Below are 23639 nucleotides of genomic sequence, written 5' to 3'. Positions count from 1 at the left end.
TTCCTATCGTGGCTCAGCGGTTAACAAACCCGACTAGCGTCCATGAGGACACAGGTTCGATCCCTGGCCTTGCTCCGTGGGTTAAGAGATCTTCTAGCATTGCCGTGAGCTGTGGTGTAGGTCGCAGATGCGGCTCAGATCCCTCATTGCTGTGACTGTGGCGTCGGCCAGCAGCTACAGCTCTGAATGGACCCCTAGCCTGGGAAGCTCCACGTGCCGTGCTGTGGATGCAGCCCTAAAAGACGAAAAGACAAAAAAATTAAAAATAAAGCTACCTTTATCATACTGGGCAGAAAGCATGATCAATGAAGGAATTAATGATCTTCAAGCTGCCTAAAGTCCTTTGTAAAACAAGGAAGGAGTTGAAAAACAAAACAAAACACAACAATGACCTAAGTAAATGCAAGCGGTTCCTACCAGCTACAGAGATTCACTAGCCTGGAGTTTCCAATAAAGAAGCCTGATGACTTCAGAAGCCATTTCAATTACTCCCCACATATCGGACATGTTAAGTTGTTTTCTCTTACAACCAAGAATTGCTTTAAACGGAAATTAATAGGGTTGTCTCTTGCTGATATTTTAAGATCAGGCTGAGATCGAAGCTTTATTTCTCTCACATCATCTCCCACTTGCTACTTTAGAGGAGCCCCAAAGCCACGAGAATCACAGATTAAAATGTGAAATGACCATGACTCAGACAGGACAGGCCTCTGGAACCAGCTTCTACCCCTTCAATCCACTCCTTCAAATCTTGGCTCCTTTGAGGATCCCTAGGCCATTGTCACCCCGGTCAGACTTGCAGACCTCATAACCTGGAGTCCTTCTGGCCCTGCAGCCAAGGGCTGGTGGTCCTGTCATCACCCAGTCTCACAGTCCTCTTGCGGCCAAGCCCCTGTTGCCAGACCTCAGCGGAAGCTGCCATGTCTGGTACCAAGGCAGGATCACGGTCCTTGGAAAGCCGGGCCAAGGTCATGGAGCACGGACACTTGCTGGTGTGCCTGGTGGGGATGTCGGTGCCACATGGGGCCAGGCCAGACAGAGAGTAGGTTCATCCCCGTGCCGCCTCCAGGCAGGTCTCAAGTTCAGGACGGCAGACCAGAGGGACTATTCCACTCCCACAAGGGGGCGCCACCAGCAACAACCGGCCACTCCTTCCCACTGGGTCAAGGCAGAGCCTCAGCCCTCAACACAAGCTACAGGGGATGACCACACCTCAAAGCCGGCACATCAGCTGAAAGCCAGGTGCCTGCCCTCTGTCACTGCTCTTCAGAGGGTTCCTGTGGGATCCAGTCATCATGTGGTGGAGTGTCTTGGGTAGGTGGCTTCTGGAAGCAGCCCAAGAGAGGAACCTCTGATGTCAGGCTGCTCATTCACTAGACAGGTTGCCCCAAACCTGACTCCTTCTCCCACTGATGCCGAGACAAGGCCGGCATCTGCCTTTCTGGGCCAAGCCTCTTGGAGGAATCAGACACTGAGGCTTAATACTCTTTCTTTCCCCGTGGAGCCTGTTTTCCAGGACTCCCCCTGCTTGCCTTTTGTATTATCCTTGTTCCAAAGTTAGGCAGACACATCCATCATTCTTTATGTAAGATCCTCTTGCCCAGAAAGGCCAGTGGCTTTAGGGACCACAACCAGTACGTGTTATACACACACATGGAATCGATCCCTGGGCCCTGCAGCCCCTGGAAAGCCCTAGAGATGGGACGCTTAGGTTCTATCCATCCCGGTTTAGTGGTGAGTTCAGGGCAGCTGCACCGCACAGCCAGTGGCCTGGACAGACCCTCCCCCCAGGAGGACGCAAGTGAGCTCAGATCTACCAGAAGCGCGTGGAAGGAAAGCGATAAGGAGTCTGACCCTCCAGTCCCTGTGGGGCTGCCCTCATTTCTAATCTTTTGTTTCTGAACAAATGCCTTGAATGTAGACAAGGCACAATTGTAGTGGTTTAAAAAAAAAAAATTTGGCCACACCCACGGCACGTGGAAATTCCCGGGCCAGGGATTGAACCCAGGCCACAGCAGTGACAAAGCTGGATCCTTAACCTGCTGCACCATAAGGGAACTCCAAAATTTTAGTAGGGCTTTTTTTTTTTTTTTTTGCTTTTTAGGGCCCACAACCATGGCATATGGAAGTTTCCAGGCTGGGGGTGGAATTGAAGCTATAGCTGCTGGCCTATGCCAAGTCACAGCAACGCCAGATCCAAGATGTGTCTGTGACCTACACCACAGCTCACAGCAACGCCAGATCTGTAACCCACTGATCAAGGCCAGGGACTAAACCTTCGTCCTCATGGATACTAGTCGGGCTGGTTACTGCTGAAGCACAATGGGAACTCCCGCTAACGTTTTCTGATGAATGAGACAGAGGAAACCGCACTGCAGTCCCTGGAAAGCTGGCTCCACAGTCTCAAGGGAAATACTGGAGCTGCTCGAAGGAGGGACCAGGAATCACCCCCACTCCATTTCGTATGCTTGTCACCCCCTCAGTACAAGGGTTTTTTTTTTCCATTCTGAGTGATTTCATCTTGTGTTAGCAACAGTTTAAGATCACGCTGCCAGAAAAGACTGGGCCAGTCACCTGCAGCTGAAATACACGGGCAGAGAAAGAGCGAACCGGATATACGGCTGCTGTTTGCTTTCTATGCATCAGCAGTTTCCAGGGCGCTAAGGGGCAACGAAGTCTCCCACGGAAACCTAACTGGGTTTGGGTAAGTGGACCGCCCAGGGCTCGGGGGCTACACTTTCCACGGGCCAAGGTCACGAGATAACACACTTCTTAACAAAAGCAGTGCAAGTTCCTACAGTAGAGAAAAATGTTTCTCATCTTCCAAGATACTTCTATCTCTATAGCATATTTCTTCTGACACGTCCTTCTGGAATAATACAGAGAAAGCGGGGCTGTCTCTCCAAACCATACTCAGAAGATTCATGCGACAGGATTTTCTAAATCAAAGTCAGGACACACAGTCTCAGAACAGGCTGTAACTGACTGGATGTCAACTGCTGGACGTGGCTGGGGAGGGAGGTAGGGGGCCAGACAGTCCTGAATGTTTATCATCAATGGGAACGACTTAGAACAGGCTCGAGTCTGCCTCAGACTTCTGGAGAAGAATAAAGCTTATTGATAGGGGCCAAACACGAAGCCATCCATTCCGTGTTTAAGCCACAGCCGAAGGATAGCAAAAAATACATACCTAATGGGGACAGATTCCTCACTGCTTAATACTTTCTAAAAGCCTCATTTTCACAGAAATTAAACCCAAGTTTCTGGGCTGGCCACAAGAATAAGGACATCAGAGACCTGGTTGACATGCTTGTCCTTGCCCAGTGTTCCCAGTCTGAACGTCCATGGTGACTCCCTTTTCTCACTGAGAAGTGTCTTGGAAGGGGGTCCCCCTTTGGCTCCAGAGAAACCAAACTGGGGTGAGGGGGGACCTCAAGGCCAAAGCTGGTACCAGGGACCAGGGATGGGGGGAAGCATTGGCCCCTCCACCAAGTGAGCTGTTGCTTGAGATGGACGAGCAACAGGGGGCTCCCACTTGGCGATTCAGGCAGGCCTTGGGCTGGTTCTGAGGCTCCGTTTTCCCCATCTGTAAAATGGGACGGAGGAGAGATCCCAGGAGCATCTATCGCATCAGCCCCCAGCAGCTTCTGCTGATGCACGCTTCTGTGTGCGCTGCGGCACCCCCCATGCCACCTCTAGTCTCACAGCAACCTGTGAACTTGCTGCATCAGCCTCCTGCCCCAGATGGAGAAACTGGGGCTCAGAGAGGCTCCCCAACTCGTTCAACCCCACAGAGCACCATGGGGCCCAGTCTCAGTCTGACGGCCCAGGTTTGCTGGGCTGCCAACTGGGGGTGGGGCATCGGGGAGGGAAGGGGGGTTCCTCCAAGGCCAGGCCCACCACCAGCCCTGGGGCTGGTCTGAACATCCCTGGACTGTGTGCTGTTTTGCTCATCATCAGGCACTCATTCCAATTGTTAAGAAAAATTAGCCTAAACCTGGAGGCCAGGCAAAACAACCTCCCCAGGTCCTGTCAACATCACACTCAGAGAAGGGGTGGCAGACTGTGGAGTGTGGGCCAAATGGCCTGTTGCCCTTTTCTGTAAAAAGGGTTTTACTGGAACCCGCCACACCCACTCATCCACGGGGGTCCACCAGTGCCTTGCAGAGCTGTGGTGCCGGAGCTGAGCAGTTGTTACAGCGAACAGACAGATGCCCGCGAAGTCAGAAATATTTACTCTCTCCCCTTCCAGAAAAAGAGGGCTTTTCTGCAATCCTTTTGATCCTGGCCTGAGGGTCATCAGACACCTGAGCTTCCTAAGGGGGGGAACAGGCCTTGTTTTCACCTCCTCACTATTGATTAGGGTCCCGTCCCGATACATTTAGATAGGAAATTAAAGAAAACAGAAAAGCTGCCAATTATTCTTAATCAGTAGAAAAGCAAATGATGTCTGTAGGAAGAAAAAAGAACCTCAAAGGTTATGACTGAGCTGTCCTGTTTCACTAGTACTCAGCCAGTTTTATATCAAACCTGCAGTTTTACAGAGTTCCCGTCGTGGCTCAGTGGTTAACGAATCCGACTAGGAGCCATGAGGTTGCAGGTTCGATCCCTGGCCTTGCTCAGTGGGTTGAGGATCTAGCGTTGCCATGAGCTGTGGTGTAGGTTGCAGACGAGGCTCGGTTTCCGCGTTGCTGTGGCTGTGGTGTAGGCCGGTGGCTACAACTCTGATTCGACCCCTAGCCTGGGAACCTCCGTATGCCTCGGGAGCGGCCGAAGAAATGGCAAAAAGACAAAACAAAAGAAAAAACTTGCAGTTTTTAGTTGAGCTTCCTTACCCACCCACCAGACACCGGTTTCTATTCTTTTCCTCCATTCGATCTGCTTTGCTGTCCTGCTGGTTCCTTCACTATTGTCTGACACCTAAGACATGTGTTCGGGGTGTATTTATGCACGATTGACGCTTTTAGCTTTTTGGAAAATCATCCTTTGTCAAACACCTGCCTGGCCTTGGTTAGCAAAGAAGCTTCTGGGCCACACGACATTCTCAAGAGGCGGCACACACAGCAGCAGCAGCAGCAGCAGCAAACCGGTACCTTGGTGTCCTGGCAGCTACGGGAAGCCAGGGCGATCTGCCTGGCCAGCTTCAGGGCTTCTATCCGCATGATGGCAAACTCTAACTCCTCCTGCCGGAGGGGTGGGGAATGAGCGAACGGCGGGGACACGCACCGAGACAGGACGGAGATGTTTCCCACACCCAGAAACGAATGGGCCACGTGAATGCATCATGACAAGTACTTGGGAAAACACACACGCCGGCTTTCTTTCACAACGAACACCTCAGCAGATCATGAAATAAGTGTTTAATTTCCTTTTTTTTTTTTTTTTTTTTTTTTTTAAATTCACCCTTCGGAATGTCTGCCAGGAAGTCCTATGCCATCAGACATGAAACGAGTTTTAGAAGGGAGTCACAATGTGTAATGCCCTGTTTCCTTTGGATGCTCTCCTTGAGTCTCGTTCATGTGGAAGGTGGCCAACGATTTGCATCTCTCAAAAGACTGTCAGCAATCTCTCCAGGCTGGCTCTGAACCCAGTCGAGAGGCTTTCAAATTAAGCTGTCACATGGAAAGCACCGAGTCTAGAGAATTGTTTTGGTTCCAGATGTATGCAAGACCTGAGTCCAGATGTTACCTCCATGGGAGTCTGAGGTAGCTCCGTATATATAAATAGCTTGGCCCGATGGTGAGCGAATACCCTTGATTCCATGAATAAATCACAAAAACTGCTTTGGGGGGCCATCGCAACTTCTGAAAAACGACTGGGCCCAATCTCCAAACCGAAATACTAACGGTTTGTTCCATACATAACGACACAATTTATATCGTTTTGGCGGCCTGGGTCAAGAACACCACATCAATCAGCCCTTGAGGGGAAGCTATTCCATCTGGAACATTCCCGGCACTGCTTCAATAAATCCTGTCTCCTCGCATTTTGGAGGTCGGAGGTTCATTCTCTACTGAGGTTTGGACAAACTCCCAAAGGTCACACATGGGCTACAAACCTGAAGTTTCTGAGCAAATACTGGGGGGTTCTTTTCTGCTAAGTCGGGTTCCAGATAGTCAAGCGCACCACAGAGAGAGGCCGGATGAGCCAGCCTGCTGAGGAGGGCATCAGCAGAGGCAAAGGAGCCCTCGGGAGCTGTCTGAAGACCAGCAGAAGAGGACACAGAGGAAAGATAGAGGAGAGCAGAGTGACATTGGTTCCAAGCAAGGACCACACATCCAGGGGCTGGACATTCCCGCCTTAAGGCTACAGACAGTAGCGGTTAGGTGCCAACGCGTCCCTTATCATCTGGTCTGACTCCCACGTGCTGCCCATGCGCATCTGGAGACTGGCAGGCCCGCCCCCCCTCCCCCAAAGCACAGCCTGGGGTGCCCTCCCCACCCCCAGCCCCCTCACTCAGGAACCGGCTGCTGGGAGGAAAGTAAGCCTTCGCTTATTTACTTGAAAATCTCAGCGGGTGGGAGACAAGCCAGGTGACGGGGTCTCCAAACAGAACTCATCAAGGAAATACCTTCCAGGGTCAACAACGAAACCAAGGCTTGGGGAAAGGTCACTTTCTCAATAAGGGAAAGATGATCTCAAGCAAACAAAAAGGTGTCTCCTGATAGATCAGAAAGCCTTCAAAATCAGAAGCCAACTTTGCAGAAGGTGAATCAAGCACGAGTCCTGCACAGTATGGACTTGAGAGACGGTCTGAGTCCTGTCTGGTCTCTCTTTCTGCTCGCTAAGATTTTTCCAGTGTCCAACTGCCAGACGGGCAGTAGGGGCTCAACAAATATTTGATGCATGAGATAGGTGAATGTTTACTAGTCTGGAACAACAAAGCGACAGGCTAAATCAACGGCCTCCAGCCCTCTTGGGGATTGCCAGGAGGGAGGGGGGAAAAAAAAGTAAAAATAAAATTCAGCTAGAAAGAGGGCCTGTTTTAGATGCATGGGGGTTGGGGGTGAGGCCTTCGGCTCAGGTGTATTTGCTCCGCAAGCTCCACAGCGGTCGGGGTGGTGGGGGGGGAGAAGTCTAAGTTCTGGTCTATAAACAGGAGGAACTGCCTGTCACCAAGGCCCAGGAGAACCAACTGCCCCTCAAAAGGATGGCCCCTACTTTACCAAACTCTGCCCTTTGCCACAGAGAACGGAGAAGCCAGGCGCAGCTTAAAGCAACAGTTCAGCCCTTAGGGGCTAGAAGTGGAAAATGGATAATCCCGAAGGCACAGAAAGCCTGCCGGTGAGGACTGCAAAACCGCATTGGTGAGGACAGATTTTTTTCTCATCGTTATGGGGGGGTCTCCTAGGCTGGCTTCTATGGCCGGGACAGGGTGGGGTCCCACCCGGGTGCCCGGTGAGTGTTGCTCTGTAGGCCTGGCCTTCGGGGTGAGGGGACCCGGCTGGCCTGGGGCTCACCCGCAGTGATCTCGGGGCCCCTCCGACCCCACTTACAATTTCAATCACTTCTGACGCGGTGCCCAAGGCCATGGCCTCCAGCTCTTTCTGGGAGGATTTCTCTGGCACCTGCAAGTGTGGCTCCTGGTTGGGGGCCAGCCCTCGTGTGACGGGATGCTGGATCTTAGCCCCGGCGTTCACAAGAGCTTCAGTCTCCTCGAAACTTGAGCTGAGGAAGCAAAGAGCATCGTTAAAGTGTGTGTTGGAAATCCCACTGAAATGAGCCAGGATGCCGCTGCTAACATCCCAAGGGATCCTGGACTTCCAGGGTTATTATACTCCCCGAGGGAAACGGGCAGGTCCTGGGTGGAGGGAGGACCAGCCCCCGCCGCCGCCGAAGGCCTGCTGACAAGGGATGGCCAGAAGGGCAGATGCCATTGGCTGAGGGCACGAGCTCTGGTGCTGAGCAGACTGCCAGTCCCTTGGCTGCGCACCCTAGTTAAGAGGTGGTACTGTAACTCCAGGAAGATCAAGGGAGATGCCGCCTGCACATAAAGCACTCGATACACTGCTTGTCTCAAGGCACCATTATTGCTGCTGAAATATCGTCACCTCACTCCCAATCTCTTGGGCAGATTCTGGAGCAAGTGTGGAAAGACAAAGCAAGAGCTTTCCCTCCTGCTCAGTGAAAAAGGCAGGTAGGAGGGACAAGAAGGTTCCCATCTTAGCGGGACACCCCACCCTCATCCAGCTCAGAACAGCTCCCAACAGGACCCTGATGGATGCTTATATTCACATCTGGTTTTCTGTTCTGCTTTGGTTTTTTTATGGCCACACATGCAGCATATGGAAGTTCCCAGGCTAGGGGTGGAATTGGAGCTGCAGCTACTGGCCTACGCCACAGCCAAAGCAACCTGGGTTCTGAGCCACATCTGCGACCTATGCCGCAGCTTACAGCGAAATCAGATCCATAACCCACTGAGCAAGGCCATGGATCGATGGCTCCCACATCCTCACAGACACTATGTCGGGTTCTTAACCTGCTGAGCCACAATGGGAACGCCCTTCCCATCTGTATTAATAATGAATGTTTATCAGGCACTTCATTTGTGCCAGGCCCCCCAGTGACAAGAGCCTTCCTTACAGCATCTCAATTTAATCCTCCCAATGGCTTTTTAGACAGGTATGTTTATCCCCATGGCAACCAGGGGGATGCCTGAAGACTGCGAGCCTCGATTCATCTTCCTAAAATCCCTGCAGCATCGACGTGACGATGACTCACTATATACGCGAGTTTACTGCAGCCCAGGAGGGTCGAGTAACCTGCACCAGGTCAAACCATCCGTAAGGTCCAGAAGTGGGATCCAGGTCCTGAATGCCGTGCGAGCTACCTCCCATGGGACATATCACCAAATCAAGTGGTGTGTGTGATGGGAGGTGAAAGGAGGGGCTCACACCTGCAGCTCTAAAGGATTTCACCTTAGTCCAAAGGGCAGCCAGGGACAAACCCACCACGTCTGCGTCCGTTCCACCGAGAGAGATGGACATGCGAGCCGCCCGAGTGTGTGCAAAGGACCTGGGGTCAGGGGAGCAGTGCAGGTGCTGCAAGGCCTGGGGAACCTCCGCCTGGGGAAGCCGTACCCTGAACACGGCGTCGGGGACTCCGACATCCGGACGGGGGGAGACTTGACCGGGCTCTCCTCAGAAGTATCGAACATAAGGTACAAGGCCTGCTTCTTCGGGGCCGCATCATCCTGCTGCAGGGATCAAAGTCACACGTCAGCTGGGCCACAGTGGCCCCAACATGTTACAGAGATGAAAACCAGAGCACTCTTCCATGGGGACCGAAAACTCATGATAACTTCACTTTTCTCCAGCCACCAGAAGAGAAGAAAAAGCAGTGCTGGCCGCGGGGTGGGGGGAGAGGAAGGAGAGAGAACGTGTGGCCATGTGCAGCTAGGAACGCTTGGGGGGAGAAGGACCGTGATGCTGAGTGTGCTACCCACTGCTTAGCCCCTTGGCATTCGCTGGCCATCTTCTCGGGATGGGCACCTACACTGGCCATGGAGAAGAACCAGAGGGGTACGGAAGACCCCCTTGCCTATGGTTGAATGGGGAGGCGAGCATGAGGGCCCAGTGTGCTGACCTACAGCACACCGTGGTGTAGAAGCGGCAACCCCACGTCCATGAGCCATGAGAGAAAGATGGCTAAGAGTAACGCATCGGGGCTGCTGAGTGTCACACAAGCCCTCCTGGGCATCTCCATGCCTCTGAAGGCATCGCTGGACAGCAGCACAGAGCAAGAGGTCACACTCAGAACCAGATGCCCCGGCAGCAGCACCTATTAAGCCAGGGAAACAGATGCCCATCAAAAGAGAGATGGGGGCAAGGCTTATTGCCTAAAGGACATTCTTCAGTTCTATAAAGCAATTAATCTGAAGAAAACAGATAACAGTATACCTTAAAAACAACCAAACCCCTCCGTCTACTTTTTTAAAAGAAATCTCTCACTAGTTCTTTCTCAGTCTAGGGAAGTAATTCAGCAGAAAGTCTAACTGCATCTTATCATTTTATCCCTGGAAATGGCATCTCAAGTGGACTGACACAAACCTCAAACCCCATCTCCCACCTCCCTAAGCCACAGTTCACCAAACTGACCCCCCCAAAAGAAAAGAAAAGAAAAGAAAACAGGGCGGGGAAAGCAAATCCCCTGCTGCCTGGAGGCAGAAGAACTTACAGGTAAGGAAGAACCAATTTTCTCCATATATTCGATTTCATAGGAGTTTCTGTAATCCAACTCTGCAAAAAAACAAACAAACAAACAAAAAGATGGCTTAGTGCCTGAGAATAAAATGGAAAGATTTGGGCTGGGCATGGTGGGGCCCAGAATAAGCTTGACGCTTTTGAGACTGTCCACTGACTGAGATTTCTGATACAGTCCAAAGGGGAGGCTCAACCCAGCTATTTTCGGACAACTGGTAAACCTCTTACTGCAAAGGGGCTCCTGCCATTTGGAAGTCTGAAACAGTTCCAAGGAATTCAACGTCCTGACCAGGCCCAGACCTGAGGGGAAAGATCTGAGCATTCTGCACTGAGTTTTCAAATCAGATAGAGTGTGTCCACTTTGTTGGTTTTCTCTGTGACGCTCTGGCAATAATGTGAATCTTCCCACGTCCTGATGATATTTGGGAGCTGGGTCCACAGCTGCCCATCCAGCGGTCAGAAGCAAGGGAAGAAGGACAGTGTTGCTAAGAGAAGCTGTGCAGGTCACCTGGCACAGTTCCCAAACTGCTGCCAGTGCCAACAGGGCTGGTCCAAATAAAAATTTCAGAAGCAAAGACTCTTGGCAGTTCCCATCGTGGCTTAGCGGTTAATGAATCTGACTAGCATCCATGAGGATGAAGGTTCAATCCCTGCCCTCACTCAGTGGGTTAAGGATCCCGTGTTGCCGTGAGCTGTGGTGTAGGCTGGCAGCTACAGCTCTGATTGGACCCCTAGCCTGGGAACCTCCATATGCCGTGGGTGTAGCCCTAGAAAGACAAAAAAGACAAAAAAAAAAAAAAAGGCAGCAAAGACTATTAAAGTCTAGCAATTTAGTTGGAGAAATGCCCTATTTCAAATTGCCTGGAGACTTTAGGCCGCCAAGAGAACGCCAGGCACGCTCACTGAAGACTAGATACGCCACTCACTGCCTGCCTCAGGCTCCGCAGATGGTTCCCATGGAAACCGAGCTCTGCCACTGCACTGCACCCTGTGCGGTGAATGGATTCTGAGCACCTAGTGTGCCTTAGACTGTGCTCAGCAGATACAGTGGTGAACCAGGTAGAAGGGGACTCTATCCTCGCAGAAGCCCCGATCCGCAGCTATTAGATGGAGCCTTTCCACTTAAAAATAAGGAGTTCCTTTCGTGGCTCAGCAGTTAATGAACCCAACTAGGATCCATGAGGAAGGACGTGGGTTCCATTCCTGGCCTTGCTCAGTGGGTTACGGATCTGGCATTGCCGTGAGCTGTGGTGTAGGCCCGCAGCCACAGCTCCCATTCAACCTCTCGCCTGAGAACCTCCCTATGCTGCAGGTGTGGCCCTAAAAAGACAAAAATAAATACATACACAAATAAATAAACCAAGAGGTGACACATGACCCATGCAGAAAACAGCTCTTGACGGGTGTCATTGGCAATCCCTGAAGCCTGATGCCTTCATTGTTCCCATTGTGGCTCAGCAGGTTAAGGATCCAGCGTTGTCTCTGTGAGGGTATGGGTTCAATCCCTGGCCTTGCTCAGCGGGTTAAGGATCTGGCCTTGCCACAAGCTGTGGCTTAGGCCTCAGGTGCAGCTCTGATGCGACCCCCTGGCCTGGGAACATCCAAATGCCCCAGGCATGGCCATAAAAAAAATAAAAGAATAAAAAATAAAAGAAATATAAATAGTAATTCTATGGTTTAAAACCCTCATCCCGGGAGTTCCTGTCATGGCGCAGTGGTTAACGAATCCGACTAGGAACCATGAGGTTGTGGGTTCGATCCCTGGCCTTGCTCAGTGGGTTAAGGACCCAGCGTTGCCGTGAGCTGTGGTGTAGGTGGCAGACGCGGCTCAGATCCCGCGTTCCTGTGGCCCTGGCATAGGCTGGTGGTTACAGCTCCGATTCGACCCCTAGCCTGGGAACCTCCCATATGCCGCAGGAGCGGCCCAAGAAATGGCAAAAAGACAAAAAAAACAAAAAACAAAAAACCCTCATCCCTTCATATTCATCATCATATTCAAGAGAAGGAATCACTTTTAAAAATGATCCTCTAACATGAGCTTTAAAAGGAGACATTTCCCTGAAGAATTTCTCAAAACCTGCAAGCGTGTGTGGCGGCGGATGAATAAACTCCAGCTCTTAAACTGTGGACAGCTTTTCAAGAGTCTCTGCATCTCGGAGATGAAGCAAATGCATCTTTCTGGCAGGCATGACCTGCTCACGGGAATGGGGCTGGTTTTGTGGATTAATGGCCAGAAAGACCTCATGCGTCCTGAAGGCCCTGATTTGTCCGTCACTTGGGAAGAATGGAGACTAAGCCGAACCACATGCTGGCAGGAGCTCAGTGTGTGTAACCCTGTGAGCTTGTCCCCGGGGGTCTGCCTCAGCTGAAGACGCAGAAGCAATTGTTTATTAAGACTGACTATCTTTCAAAGCAGGAGACAGCAAAGGACAAAGTGATTTCTAGAGAATTTTCCAGGTGTAGGACCCCAGGACTAGTATTTTATTGTTCTACTAAAGACTGTCTTAAGTTGAGAAGATAACAAGAAATCAGCTGCTTCCTCCTCCAAAGTCTCACTACTATTGCCAAGACATGATTTAACCCTCAATTATTAAACAGAAAGCCCCTGGGACGCCCCACAACAGCACAGAGCACCCAGCAGGCAGTGAAGAAGCCAGGGGCCACCAGGGATGGTTGATTTTTCCCGGACCTGTGGCCCCAGGTCAGCGCCAGCTCTAGTTCCAGCTCACCTCGGCGAGGGGCGCTACTTGGAATCAGAGCTCGTTTCCTGGCAGCAGATCTGGGTGAGTTTCAGGTCCGTGAGCTCACGTGTCTGCCTTCTTGCCTCCCTGCCAAGAAGGTCTCAGATATTCTGCGAAAACACCTGACTGAACTTGGTTCCCCAAATCTCACTCATCTGCCTTAAATTCTGGGCCTCAGAGGATGGGCTGGGAGTGCGAGCCTGGCCCAACTTTAATCCCATTTTTGCACCATGCCACAGGCAGCTGGCAGGCCAGGAAGGGTAATGCCAGTTCCAGCGAGTGGCACGACATCTTCACAACTGAGAGAAGAGGCTGCTTGCTAAAGCATGTGTGATGCTGTGAGCTGAAGAGGCCTGAAGTTATTTCTAACGTGTCCCGTCATTCTGAGGGCTGCTCTTGGTAATTATTTCCTACCAGGGCAATGCGCTGGGCGAGGGCTGGACTGCTCTTCCCATCTGACTCTGGCTGCTAGAGCTTTGCTGGGGGACTGGAAGGAGGCCTGGTCAGAAGGATGCAACTGAGGCCAGATCATCATGCCCAGGACCAGGGAAGCCAGTTCCCTGACCTCTCCAGGCCCATTGCCACTTACCCATCAAATGGAAATCCGAGTGCATACCCCTTGCAGGATAAAATGGATTGATGTAGTTTAGATCAAAGACAACTGGTTAGGCAAAGGGGAGGGCCTGTGACCAGGTCTATTACTGCCCGTTGCTAATGTTTCTGCAACTTTTAACGTTAAAGTGATGACAGCCTTTTGGAAGGGGATGAAGACATAACTCCAACTGCCCTGAGTGGCTCCTCTGTGCGTCTGGAGTGTGACAGCAATGGTGCTGTCAGAGATGAACCAGTCAGGCTCCTGGGAAAGACACCTTTGCCTCAGGGGGCAGATGTGGCTGTGTGTAAGGGAAAAGGGGGAAGTAGGTGACCAGCCAAGGGCCATCCGGACCTGTGAATCGAAAACACTACTCATGGGGTCTCTCAGACCAGAACTCAGAGACTCTTCTCCCAGTGGTTGCTAAACTTTTTTTTTTTTTTAGGGCCACACTTGTGGCTATAAGTAAGTTTAGGAGCTAGGGGTCGAATTGGAGCTACAGCTGCCAGCCTATGCCACAGCCACAGCAAAGCCAGATCCGAGCCACATCTGCGATCTACACCACAGCTCACGGCAACGCCAGATCCTGAACCCACGGAGCGAGGCCAGGGATCGAACCCGCATCTCATGGATACTAGTCGGGTTCTTAATCCACTGAGCCACAACGGGAACTCCATTCCTAAACTATTCATCCCTGAGGACCACCTGGACTGTTTTCTCTCACGGCATCATGTTTCGAAAGATTCCTCTACAGCATGGCATCTGCAAGTGTTCACAGAAAAATGTTTATAACTGCCCATCTGTGATTTTAATCAGTGAGAGATTATCCGTCACCATGGCAAGCTGATGTTATCACAGCCCCAAAGATGCAATTTTAATTAGCTGGGCATCTATCTAAACTGGGTCCAGGAGTTCCCTTGTGGCACAGGGGGTTAAGGATCCAGTATTGTCACTGCAGCAGCTCGGGTCAATGCGATGGAGCGGGTTCAATGCCTGGCCTGGGAAATTCCACATGCCGCAGGTGTGGCCAAGAATAAAAAGTAAAAATAAATAAATAAATAAATAAATAAACTAGGCCCATTCAGGTTTTTTGAAATCTTAAAGACAACCTGAATCTCTTATGGACCCAGGTAAGGAAGCATCCATCAGTTCCACACCCTCATTCTACACGAGAGGAAAGGAAGCCTGTTTGACACATCAAGAGTGTGGCGGGAAAGCAGAGGCCCGTTCGAGTCAGGCAGACCGGGTCCTATATGGTTAGTCCCTCGACACTCAGCAAATCTTAACAGCTCAAAGCCTCTGCTCTCTTGCTCATGTATGGGGAAGGGCAGAAATCCACTATCTAGAGCTGGGAGGATGAAATGAGGTCACGTATATAAAAGATGCGGCACGGCTGCTCCAGCCACCGCAGCCCCTCCTCATTAGCTTGACTTGGAGAATTCCTACTGCAGCGAATATGTGTTCAAATGGCAATTATTTGGCCATGTCGTTGTCCCATGATCTGTGACTTCAGGGTCAGAACATTTCAGTCACAGCGGCAGCCCTGGCCGGGTTCTTTCGGGGGAGCACATCTGCATCCCCACCAGATGTGTGTCTGGTGTGGCTGGAAATGACCTCATTAACAGGAAAGACGAGCTGAGAGCAGGGCTCCGCATCCAGTTTCTTTCCACATCTGGTTGCTGGAGGGAGCCAGGTATGTTACCGAGGTGAATGCAAGGCCACCGCTCTCGAAACTGCAGTTGTTTTCTGAGTTGCACAGACAATGGATTTCTCAGCGCCTACCAGCTGTTAACTACAGTTGGGATTCCCGAATCTTCACTTCTCTTCTAAGGAGGCAGGTTTAATAGAATTTTGGTCTACACCAACAGATTTACCTGTTTGTAGACTTTTTGCAGAAAACAAACCATTCTCAAATATGTCACTGAGCTAGTGAGTGCTCTGTTTTAGTTCAAAATTAAAGTGGAAGAATAGACGTTACCACTGAATTAGGCACCTATTTAGCTTAAAAGGTATTATTAGCATCTTTCTATTGTCTATGAAAATAGTGCATGGACTTACTCGGTTCCTGATGGTACCACCACGTACATACACCCCAAACATCCACCTTTTGATCCCTCTCTACAGTGGCAAGCCCACGTTGGTATCTGGCATTTCCATGACATTTAAAGGCTTCTTATCAAGCCTCAAGAGATGGGAACCAGCGGGAAACCACGGGTGCCATCAAAATGGCCAGGTCCCTGCTTGTCCTCAAGCGTTTCCTGGTTGTTTCCGGGATGTCAACACACCCCACCCTCCTCCCCTACACAAGCAGTGACTGTTGCGAAGATCAAACTGGGCCCTTTCCCTAGCCTTCTATTTTCTTTTCCTCACAAACGTCTTTAGCCCCTACCGTGTTCATGGTGCTGTGGAGAAAACGAAGGGGCTTAGGGGACGTTGTTGTTGGGGTTTTTTTTTTTTTTTTTTTTGCTTTTTTTGAGCCATATGGGATTTCCCAGGCTAGGGGCTGAATCGGAGCGGCTGGCCTATGTTACAGCCACAGCAATGCCAGATCCGAGCCACATCTGAGACCTGCACTGCAGCTCACAGCAACACCAGATCCTTAACCCACTAAGTGAGGCCGGGGATCGAACCCGCATCCTCACGGATACTAGTTGGGTTTGTAACCCACTGAACCACAACGGGAACTCCATCAGATGGCATTCTTGGCTTCAAAAAACACACAGTCTAGTAGGGAAGCAGGAGATGCCTGCACATCATCACTGCTGCGTCAAGCAACCTCGCAGCGGGTCCAGACCAGGCCCTGATGTCAGCAGCACAGGGGACACGTCCAGGGGCAGGCCGAGTGGGGGGAGGGGCAGGACAAGCCTGAGAGACGGGGAAGCAGGGGCCATTCCCGCCCGCAGAAGCCACTGCAGAGGAGCTGAGAGGGGTCCCAGGAAAGGGACTCCATCCGGTGGGGTTCATGGCCGCGGCAGGTGTGCACAGAGGAATGGGGGGACTGAAAAAAAGCTGAGGCCAGGTCCCCTGGAACGAGGCTGGAGTGAGAACATCACTGTTAAACTTCCAAACACCCAGCCTGAGGGCCAACCAGGCAGCTAACTAAAGGCTCCATTTATGCAAAAAACACATTGCTCAGAAGTCCAAGCACACATAATCTGGACTGTCTTTTCATCATCAAACTACAGAAAGGCAGTGTACTAACATAAACATCCAGAATCCCCCCAAAACGTGAATGGTACCATTCAGACTTTATGGGCAGAAAAGCAAGCCACCGAGAAGCCTGATGACAGAAGAGCCTTCAGAGGAAGTAATCCGAGCTATCATTTAAAAATTTCCTCGGTGCACCCCTGCTCCGCCTACATGGGGGCAGGAGGCTGTTTGCTGGAGATCATGGCTCCTTATTAGCAACAGAGACGTGGAGAGGAGGTTTCCGTGTACAACTGTTAGCAGACTGATTTCGAGTCAGTTTTGAAACTTGATGGAAACCCAGATCTTGGGCAGGGAAACTTGGAACCCTCAGGACAGCCCTGGGTGCTGGGAGGATGGCCGAGCGCAGGCTCAGCAGCCCCACGTGGTGGTGGGTGGAGAAAAGGCCCCTCAGGATTAGGAAGGCAAGGGACCACGGCACCTGGAAATGGATTAACCCCTCCTGGGCAAGGCTCTAGCTGCTAACTTAAGATACAGGAATTTTTCGGGCAAAAGGATCAGGCAGAAAGCTAAGTGGGTAGCCTGGCGGCGGCTGGCGGGGGAAGCAGTGAGGTGTCGGGGGTTGGGGACTCTGGTCTAGGGCTGGAGCAGACGGTGTGGTCACTTTGTGGAAACTACCCTGGGGGTGATGAAGAGTAGGAGCTCCAGAGACCAGCCCCCACCCCCACCAGCAGGCTGACCTACCCTGAGCGTTTGACCCAAAACCCCCACGGGACAGAAGCCATACAGCCAAGAAGGTGCAAAGCTGGGGTGCGCTCAGGATGGAGAATTAGAGGGCGCTGGGCTGGCTCTTAGCAGGCACCTTGGGGTCACAGCACAGCTGGGTTCAAGCCTCAGGTTGTTTTAGAACACAGCCCGAGCTCAAGGTGCACGGGGAGACGGCAGCCGAGGGCACGGTTACCTGGCAGAGAAGTTTCTTTCCTGGGCTTTGGCTCCCTAGGGGCAGAGGTCTCCAAGGCAGGGTGGGGGTCCGGCTGGGCACCGAGCTGCTTACCCTCCGTGGGTGAATTGAATTTGGTCTCGCTGACGAAGGTGGACAGGTCCGAGGGCTGTGGGAAGTCCTGTTTGTCGGCCTCCAGATCCACTGTCATGCACGCCCACTTCTGGCTGGTCACCGCCAGCTTCTCCTCGTCGGTTGCATGGACCACAGCGGAGATCACGGGCGGTGTTTCCGGCGTGGCCGCTGGGGTGGGGTCCTACCAGGAGAAGGCAAGCAGTGTCTTCCCTCACCCAGTCTCTCTGCCCACCCACAGTCTGGGCCCCACAAACCAGGACAGGTTCCTCCCTGTCAAACTCTTCTGCTCAAAACAGTCCCAAGGAGGAGTTCCCTGGTGGCTCAGAGGGTTAAGGATCAGGTGTTGTCACTGCGGTGGAGGGCCTTTGATTTCTGGCCCAGGAACTTCTGCATGCGTGGGTGCAGCTCACCCCCCCCGCCCCAAAGAAAAGTCTCAAGAACGCAAATTCATTCCTCTATGAGTTTTCTTCTTTTTTTTTTTTTTTTTTGTCTTTTTGCTATTTCTTGGGCCGCTCCCGCAGCATATGGAGGTTCCCAGGGTAGGGGTCGAATCAGAGCTGTAGCCACCGGCCTTCACCAGAGCCACAGCAACGCGGGATCCGAGCCGCATCTGCAACCTATGCCACAGCTCACGGCAACGCCAGATCCTTAACCCACTGAGCAAGGCCAGGGATCGAACCTACAACCTCATGGTTCCTAGTCGGATTTGTTAACCACTGCGCCATGAAGGGACCTCCGTGAATTATTTTTTCTGATTGCCTATGTCAGGGGATGATGACCATGGTTTTAAAAATAATAATCAGGATTTTGTGCCTTGGTTATCTGAGTGAATGACATTCTCTCTCATTCACTTTGTAAAAAATAAGGAAACTTTTACAATGGGCACTTTTATCTTGGCAACTATAGTGTTGTGCCCACACAGTGCTCCAGGGCCTGCACGTAAATATCATCTGTCACTCGACCATCTGCATGCCTGTCAGGGGAGGTAGAGAAAGGGCCGTGCAGCTGAGCAGAACAGGAGCCCAGAAATGTGACAGCAGAGGTGGCACTGGACCCAAGACCACTCTCTACAGCCCCGCCCCGACCAGGGTGGGCTGGTTGGGGCTGGACGGGCGCAGATGCGGGACTTGGGAGGTTTCCTTGTTTTATGCCCTTGAACAGCCTGGCACACTCACTGAAGATGCCCTTCCTTGGTCTGTAAACAGGGTAGAAGAAATGGCATTTATTTGCTGGAAGAACTAGTAAGCGGGAGACAGGGACGCCTATGAAGAAAAGAGCCCAGGCCTGCATGTCTTTAGAGGATGGAGTCCCTTTACCCCCCCATCCTGATGTGGGTCACTCGACCCAATGCCCTTGACACTGGGCATTGGATCTCAACAGCCCTCCCCACTCATATTCACGTAAGTTCTCAGCAGGTTCACTGGCCAGAATGGACCCTTCGAATTCAATTCAGTTCAGGTCCCATAGAATCCAACTAACACTTTTTTTGAATATCTGCCAACTCCTGGGACATACAAGGGAAGGGACCAAAACAAGGTCTTGAAAACACCGAGGGACCCTCGACATAGGAGGCAAGGAGGGTGTTAGGAACATGGCCGTGATGAGCAAACAAGAAAGCGCTGTTGACTAGTGAGAAATAAAACACATCAGCCTAAACTCCCCAGGTGCCACAAAATCATTAATACCAAAGGGAACATTATACCTGAGAAGGTGGATCAGAGAGAGGAGACCGTTTTGGCGACTTTTTCACCCTAAATGTGTCACTGGAAACAAAATGGAAAATGTAAACACAACAGACAGAGGTACAGAACATTCCAGAACATTCCTGAGCCGCCTGAGGCCCAGAGGATCTGATTGGGAAGTGTCAGGCCCAGACCACCCTCCAGTCTACACCACTCCAACATCACCTGAAAGACGTCCATACTGACAACTCGTTCTGGCTTTTTGACAGGTTATTATTGTTGCCCCCAAGGAAAAGATTCATCAAGCTGGAAATCTTTGAGGAGATCATTTTGGAGAGCTGACCCAGAAAATGAAGCTAAATTTACCCTGATGTTCTTATTTTTAAAAAGTAGATTCTGGTGAGCAGATTAACAGACCCGGTTTCATCCAGGAAGGTCTGAACCAGCGAAGGTGGAGGAGGGGATCTGAGTTCAGGACACCAATTAACAGGATCCGATTTATGGAAGACCAAGCCGACAGAGCCCTCAAATGAATGAGGGCGCCGTGCAGAAATACGGGAAGTTCTGGGTCTCCTGGGAGACCTGGCAGGTGCCCTTCAACTCTCAGAAACTCTGAGCTTCCCGGATTCCCACACCTCTGAACTTCGGGGTGGGATTCTGTCTCAAGGCTGGGCGAGGTGAGGTCATTTGTATTTTAAATTATTTAAAAAAAAATAAATTTATCATCTTAAACACTTTTAAGTGCACAGCTCAGTAGAGGAAAAGGACATTCACATTATTGTGCAACCAAATCTCCAGGACACTCTTTTGGAGATAAGATGATTTTTTTTTTTTTTTTTTAAAGCCTTTTCCTAACCGCTACTAACAACTCTGGTCTCCCTGCGTTTCTTCTTTCTCCTTCACAGAAATAATTGGGGAGGCGGGGTGGGGGGGGAGGGGAGGACAGGACACAGGCAAAGGAACCATCAGCTCAGACTTCCAAAGGGGTTGGAAGGAAGGGATTGTTGGGCACAGACTGGGTGGTCAGGGGTCCTTTCCACAAGCAGAGTGGAGGCTTCTTCACCTGCAGGGCAGCCCCTGCCCCCGGCTCTCAGGCCCCTCTGTGGTACTGTTCTGTCTGCAGTAAAGCCAGGGCTGGGATGGGTCCCCTCACCTGAGATACCCCCCACCCCACCCCCACCCCGCTCTAAATGCCAACTGGTTGGACAGAGCAATTTGGCACCAAGTTCCTCCTTGTGCTCTCTTGGATGAAACGCTCCAACAATGGAATTCAGTCATGAGAGAAATACTATAAATGGTTATTGACAGCATTCACGGCATTTGCCATACGAACAATACAAACATAGCTTGAAGCATATATTTATTCATGCATATATATACCACATGGGATTTTATAGTCACTCAATAGCTCTAAAATACAAGAGAAATCCCTTGGAAATCCCATCTCAGAAGAGAGCCTGAGATGCTCCATTCTACCCCCGGGGCCGCTGGACGCCTGGGACCAGGGCAGCTTCCCCTGGGAGGATGGTGGGGGGGAAGGTGCCTGTGCTCCGCCCTGGGGAGCAGCCCAGAGGATCCCTCCCGGCCGGGGAGGCAGAGCGGTAGAGACACAGAGGTGGCCCACTCTGCTGCTTGTTTCCAGGGACAAGGTGACCCACGGGTGGCATGCTGATACCCAGCCCGGTCCCGCTGACCCCGGGGCAGCCTGGCGATGGCTCTCACAAGCCGTGCGCTCCACTCCCAGCTGACCCTGCATTTCAGGGAGCTCCTGGCAGGTCTCAGTTGGATACTGCCTAAACGTTTCTGCTTCACGTGTAGCAAGAACAAGCAAGAGCAGGTGCTGCCTGTGGCTGGTTGGATGGTTATTTTAACATGAAGCAGCAATACTTTGAAAGCCAATCGCCCACTCACCCCATTTAAAAGGAAAGAATGGAATGAGAGGGTTTTTTTTTTTTAATGTATGGGTTTCAGATGAAGACATCCAATATGCAAGGCGGGGAGAGGGGTGGGTTCCATTCCCAACAAGCAGGCAGATGTTGGATAATCACATTTTCACAGCCAAGCAGTTCCCCTTATGCTCATCTCTATGAAACAGACCAATAACCTCTGCTCCTGGGAAGCCCATGCCCCATCATTGCCAGGCCTGCCACAGAAATATGGAAGCAGCAGCCATGGAAAGAAAATGAAAAGAGGTGGGAAGCAAAAACAAAGGCAGGAAAAAGCACGGTGGGCATAAAAGACAGATCCATTAAATTTACTTACAACAGAGAACATACAGACATCACATCTTCAACCATCCTAAGACAAGAAGACAAAGAAAAAGAGAGACAGACAGAAGGAACTGACAAAAAAGATACATCTGCAGACAACTGGTTATTAATGGGTTAGGATACAGCAGCCATCCACGCGAGGTTCTGCTTGTGCGTGTGGGCACCGTCCCAACTTTTTGGAGAGGGGCTGTTCCAGAAAGCCTTCCTCTCTTGGTTCCAATTATCCCATAAAGTGTTGGTGCCCAAAAAGCTTTGTCACCCCAGTGTAGGACTCCAAGCCACCCGCTCTAGAAGTAAGACCTAGAGATGGGCTAGCTTCCCTGAGCTCGGTTACCTATGGTAAGAGAAAAGAACAGGACCAAGCCATCTGTGGGCAAGGGGGAGGTGGGGGCTCCAAGTTGGCTCTCATTCCAAACAGGAGAGAAAAGGCTTTGTGGTTTGTGCATTTCAGACTTCTCTTGTTTGAGGCTTTAAATAAAGTTTCCAATACAGGTTCTCTGGAATCTTTTTTTTCTTTCTTTTTTTTTTTTTTTTTTGGTCTTTTGTCTTTTGAGGGCCGCACCCGCAGCGCGGCATATGGAGATTCCCAGGTTAGGGGTCAAATCGGAGCTGCAGCTGCTGGCCTACGCCTCAGCCACAGCAATGCCAGACCCGAGCCATGTCTGTGACCTACACGACAGCTCACGGCAATGCTGGATCCTTAACCCACTGAGCAAGGCCAGGGATTGAACCTGCAACCTCGTGGTTCCTAGTCGGATTCGTTTCCACTGCTCCACAACGGGAACTCCGGTTCTCTGGAATCTTTAGGAAGGGCCTGTTTGGACAGCCAGTCTAAGAAAAACCCACATTTTTGGCCAGGACTGCCTCCCACCCACCCCCAGATGGGGCCAGTGTGCTCCAAGGCCAAAGCCTGCTTAGAGACCCTTTTCTCAGGAAGCCTCGGGTTCTCCTCACATGTTCAAGGCTCGGGGTGGCCCAGAATGAGAGGTAACTAAGTCACCCTATCTTGATTGGTGCCAAGCCGACTGGGAGGGGCCGACAGCCATGGTGTCTGTCCTGCTACGCTGCCTGGTCTCCTTGGCCTTGTCAAATTATTGACAATACTTCACATGAAAGCGAGGAGAAAGGCCTCAAGCAACAAACCACACTACGCTTGGACCAAAGTCCCGAGGACGGACCTGCGGCATCCAAGTGGAGCCTAGGATGCATTCCAGAGGCATGGACACCTAATGTTAATTGCAAGCTACTTGGCAAGTGTTTGGATAACAGACCCAATAATTCATGGCCTCCTGGGGATTCTGGGTACTGCTTCTCCCTTTCACGTTCCACTGATCTTTTCTGGACCTACAGGGATCGTGGACTTTCGTCTATGAAGATGACGAGACAGAGAAGGGGAGACAAACAGGGGTGTTTAGTGGGGAGCAGAGAGGGGCTCAGGCCGGACCTCTCTTGCAGGTTTCTTGAGCCCGCTGTGTTTGCCTCCTGAGCTAATGCCTCATGAATGGGCAGAAACAAATGCTATAAGTTATAACAATATATATATATATATATATATATATATATTTTTTTTTTTTTTTTGTCTTTTGTCTTTCTTGTTGTTGTTGTTATTGTTGCTATTTCTTGGGCCGCTCCCGCGGCATATGGAGGTTCCCAGGCTAGGGGCTGAATCGGAGCTGTAGCCACCGGCCTACGCCAGAGCCACAGCCACGCGGGATCTGAGCCGTGTCTGCAACCTACACCACAGCTCACGGCAACGCCGGATCGTTAACCCACTGAGCAAGGGCAGGGACCGAACCCGCAACCTCATGGTTCCTAGTCGGATTCGTTAACCACTGCGCCACAACGGGAACTCCCAAGTTATAACAATATTTTAAAGGGAAGATCTCTTAGGTTCGAGGTCCTTCCAAAAAACAATTTACACGTTAAACAG

At 51.2% G+C, this 23639-nt stretch overlaps 1 protein-coding gene across 1 annotated transcript in view; it reads right to left on the bottom strand.

The window, feature by feature from the left end:
- TACC2 (transforming acidic coiled-coil containing protein 2) overlaps positions 1–23639 on the bottom strand; it is a 79798-nt gene that overhangs the window by 16185 nt on the left and 39974 nt on the right. Inside the window, 7 exon segments of the mRNA NM_001258352.1 lie at positions 5094–5183; positions 6059–6199; positions 7497–7668; positions 9081–9196; positions 10177–10238; positions 17737–17938; positions 19460–19520. Of these exon segments, the coding sequence (NP_001245281.1) occupies positions 5094–5183; positions 6059–6199; positions 7497–7668; positions 9081–9196; positions 10177–10238; positions 17737–17938; positions 19460–19520 (844 nt within the window).

The sequence above is a fragment of the Sus scrofa genome, chromosome 14 (genome assembly GCF_000003025.6).
Source record: "Sus scrofa isolate TJ Tabasco breed Duroc chromosome 14, Sscrofa11.1, whole genome shotgun sequence".
Classification (NCBI taxonomy): domain Eukaryota; kingdom Metazoa; phylum Chordata; class Mammalia; order Artiodactyla; family Suidae; genus Sus; species Sus scrofa.
This window is presented reverse-complemented; position numbering and strand designations above follow the sequence as displayed.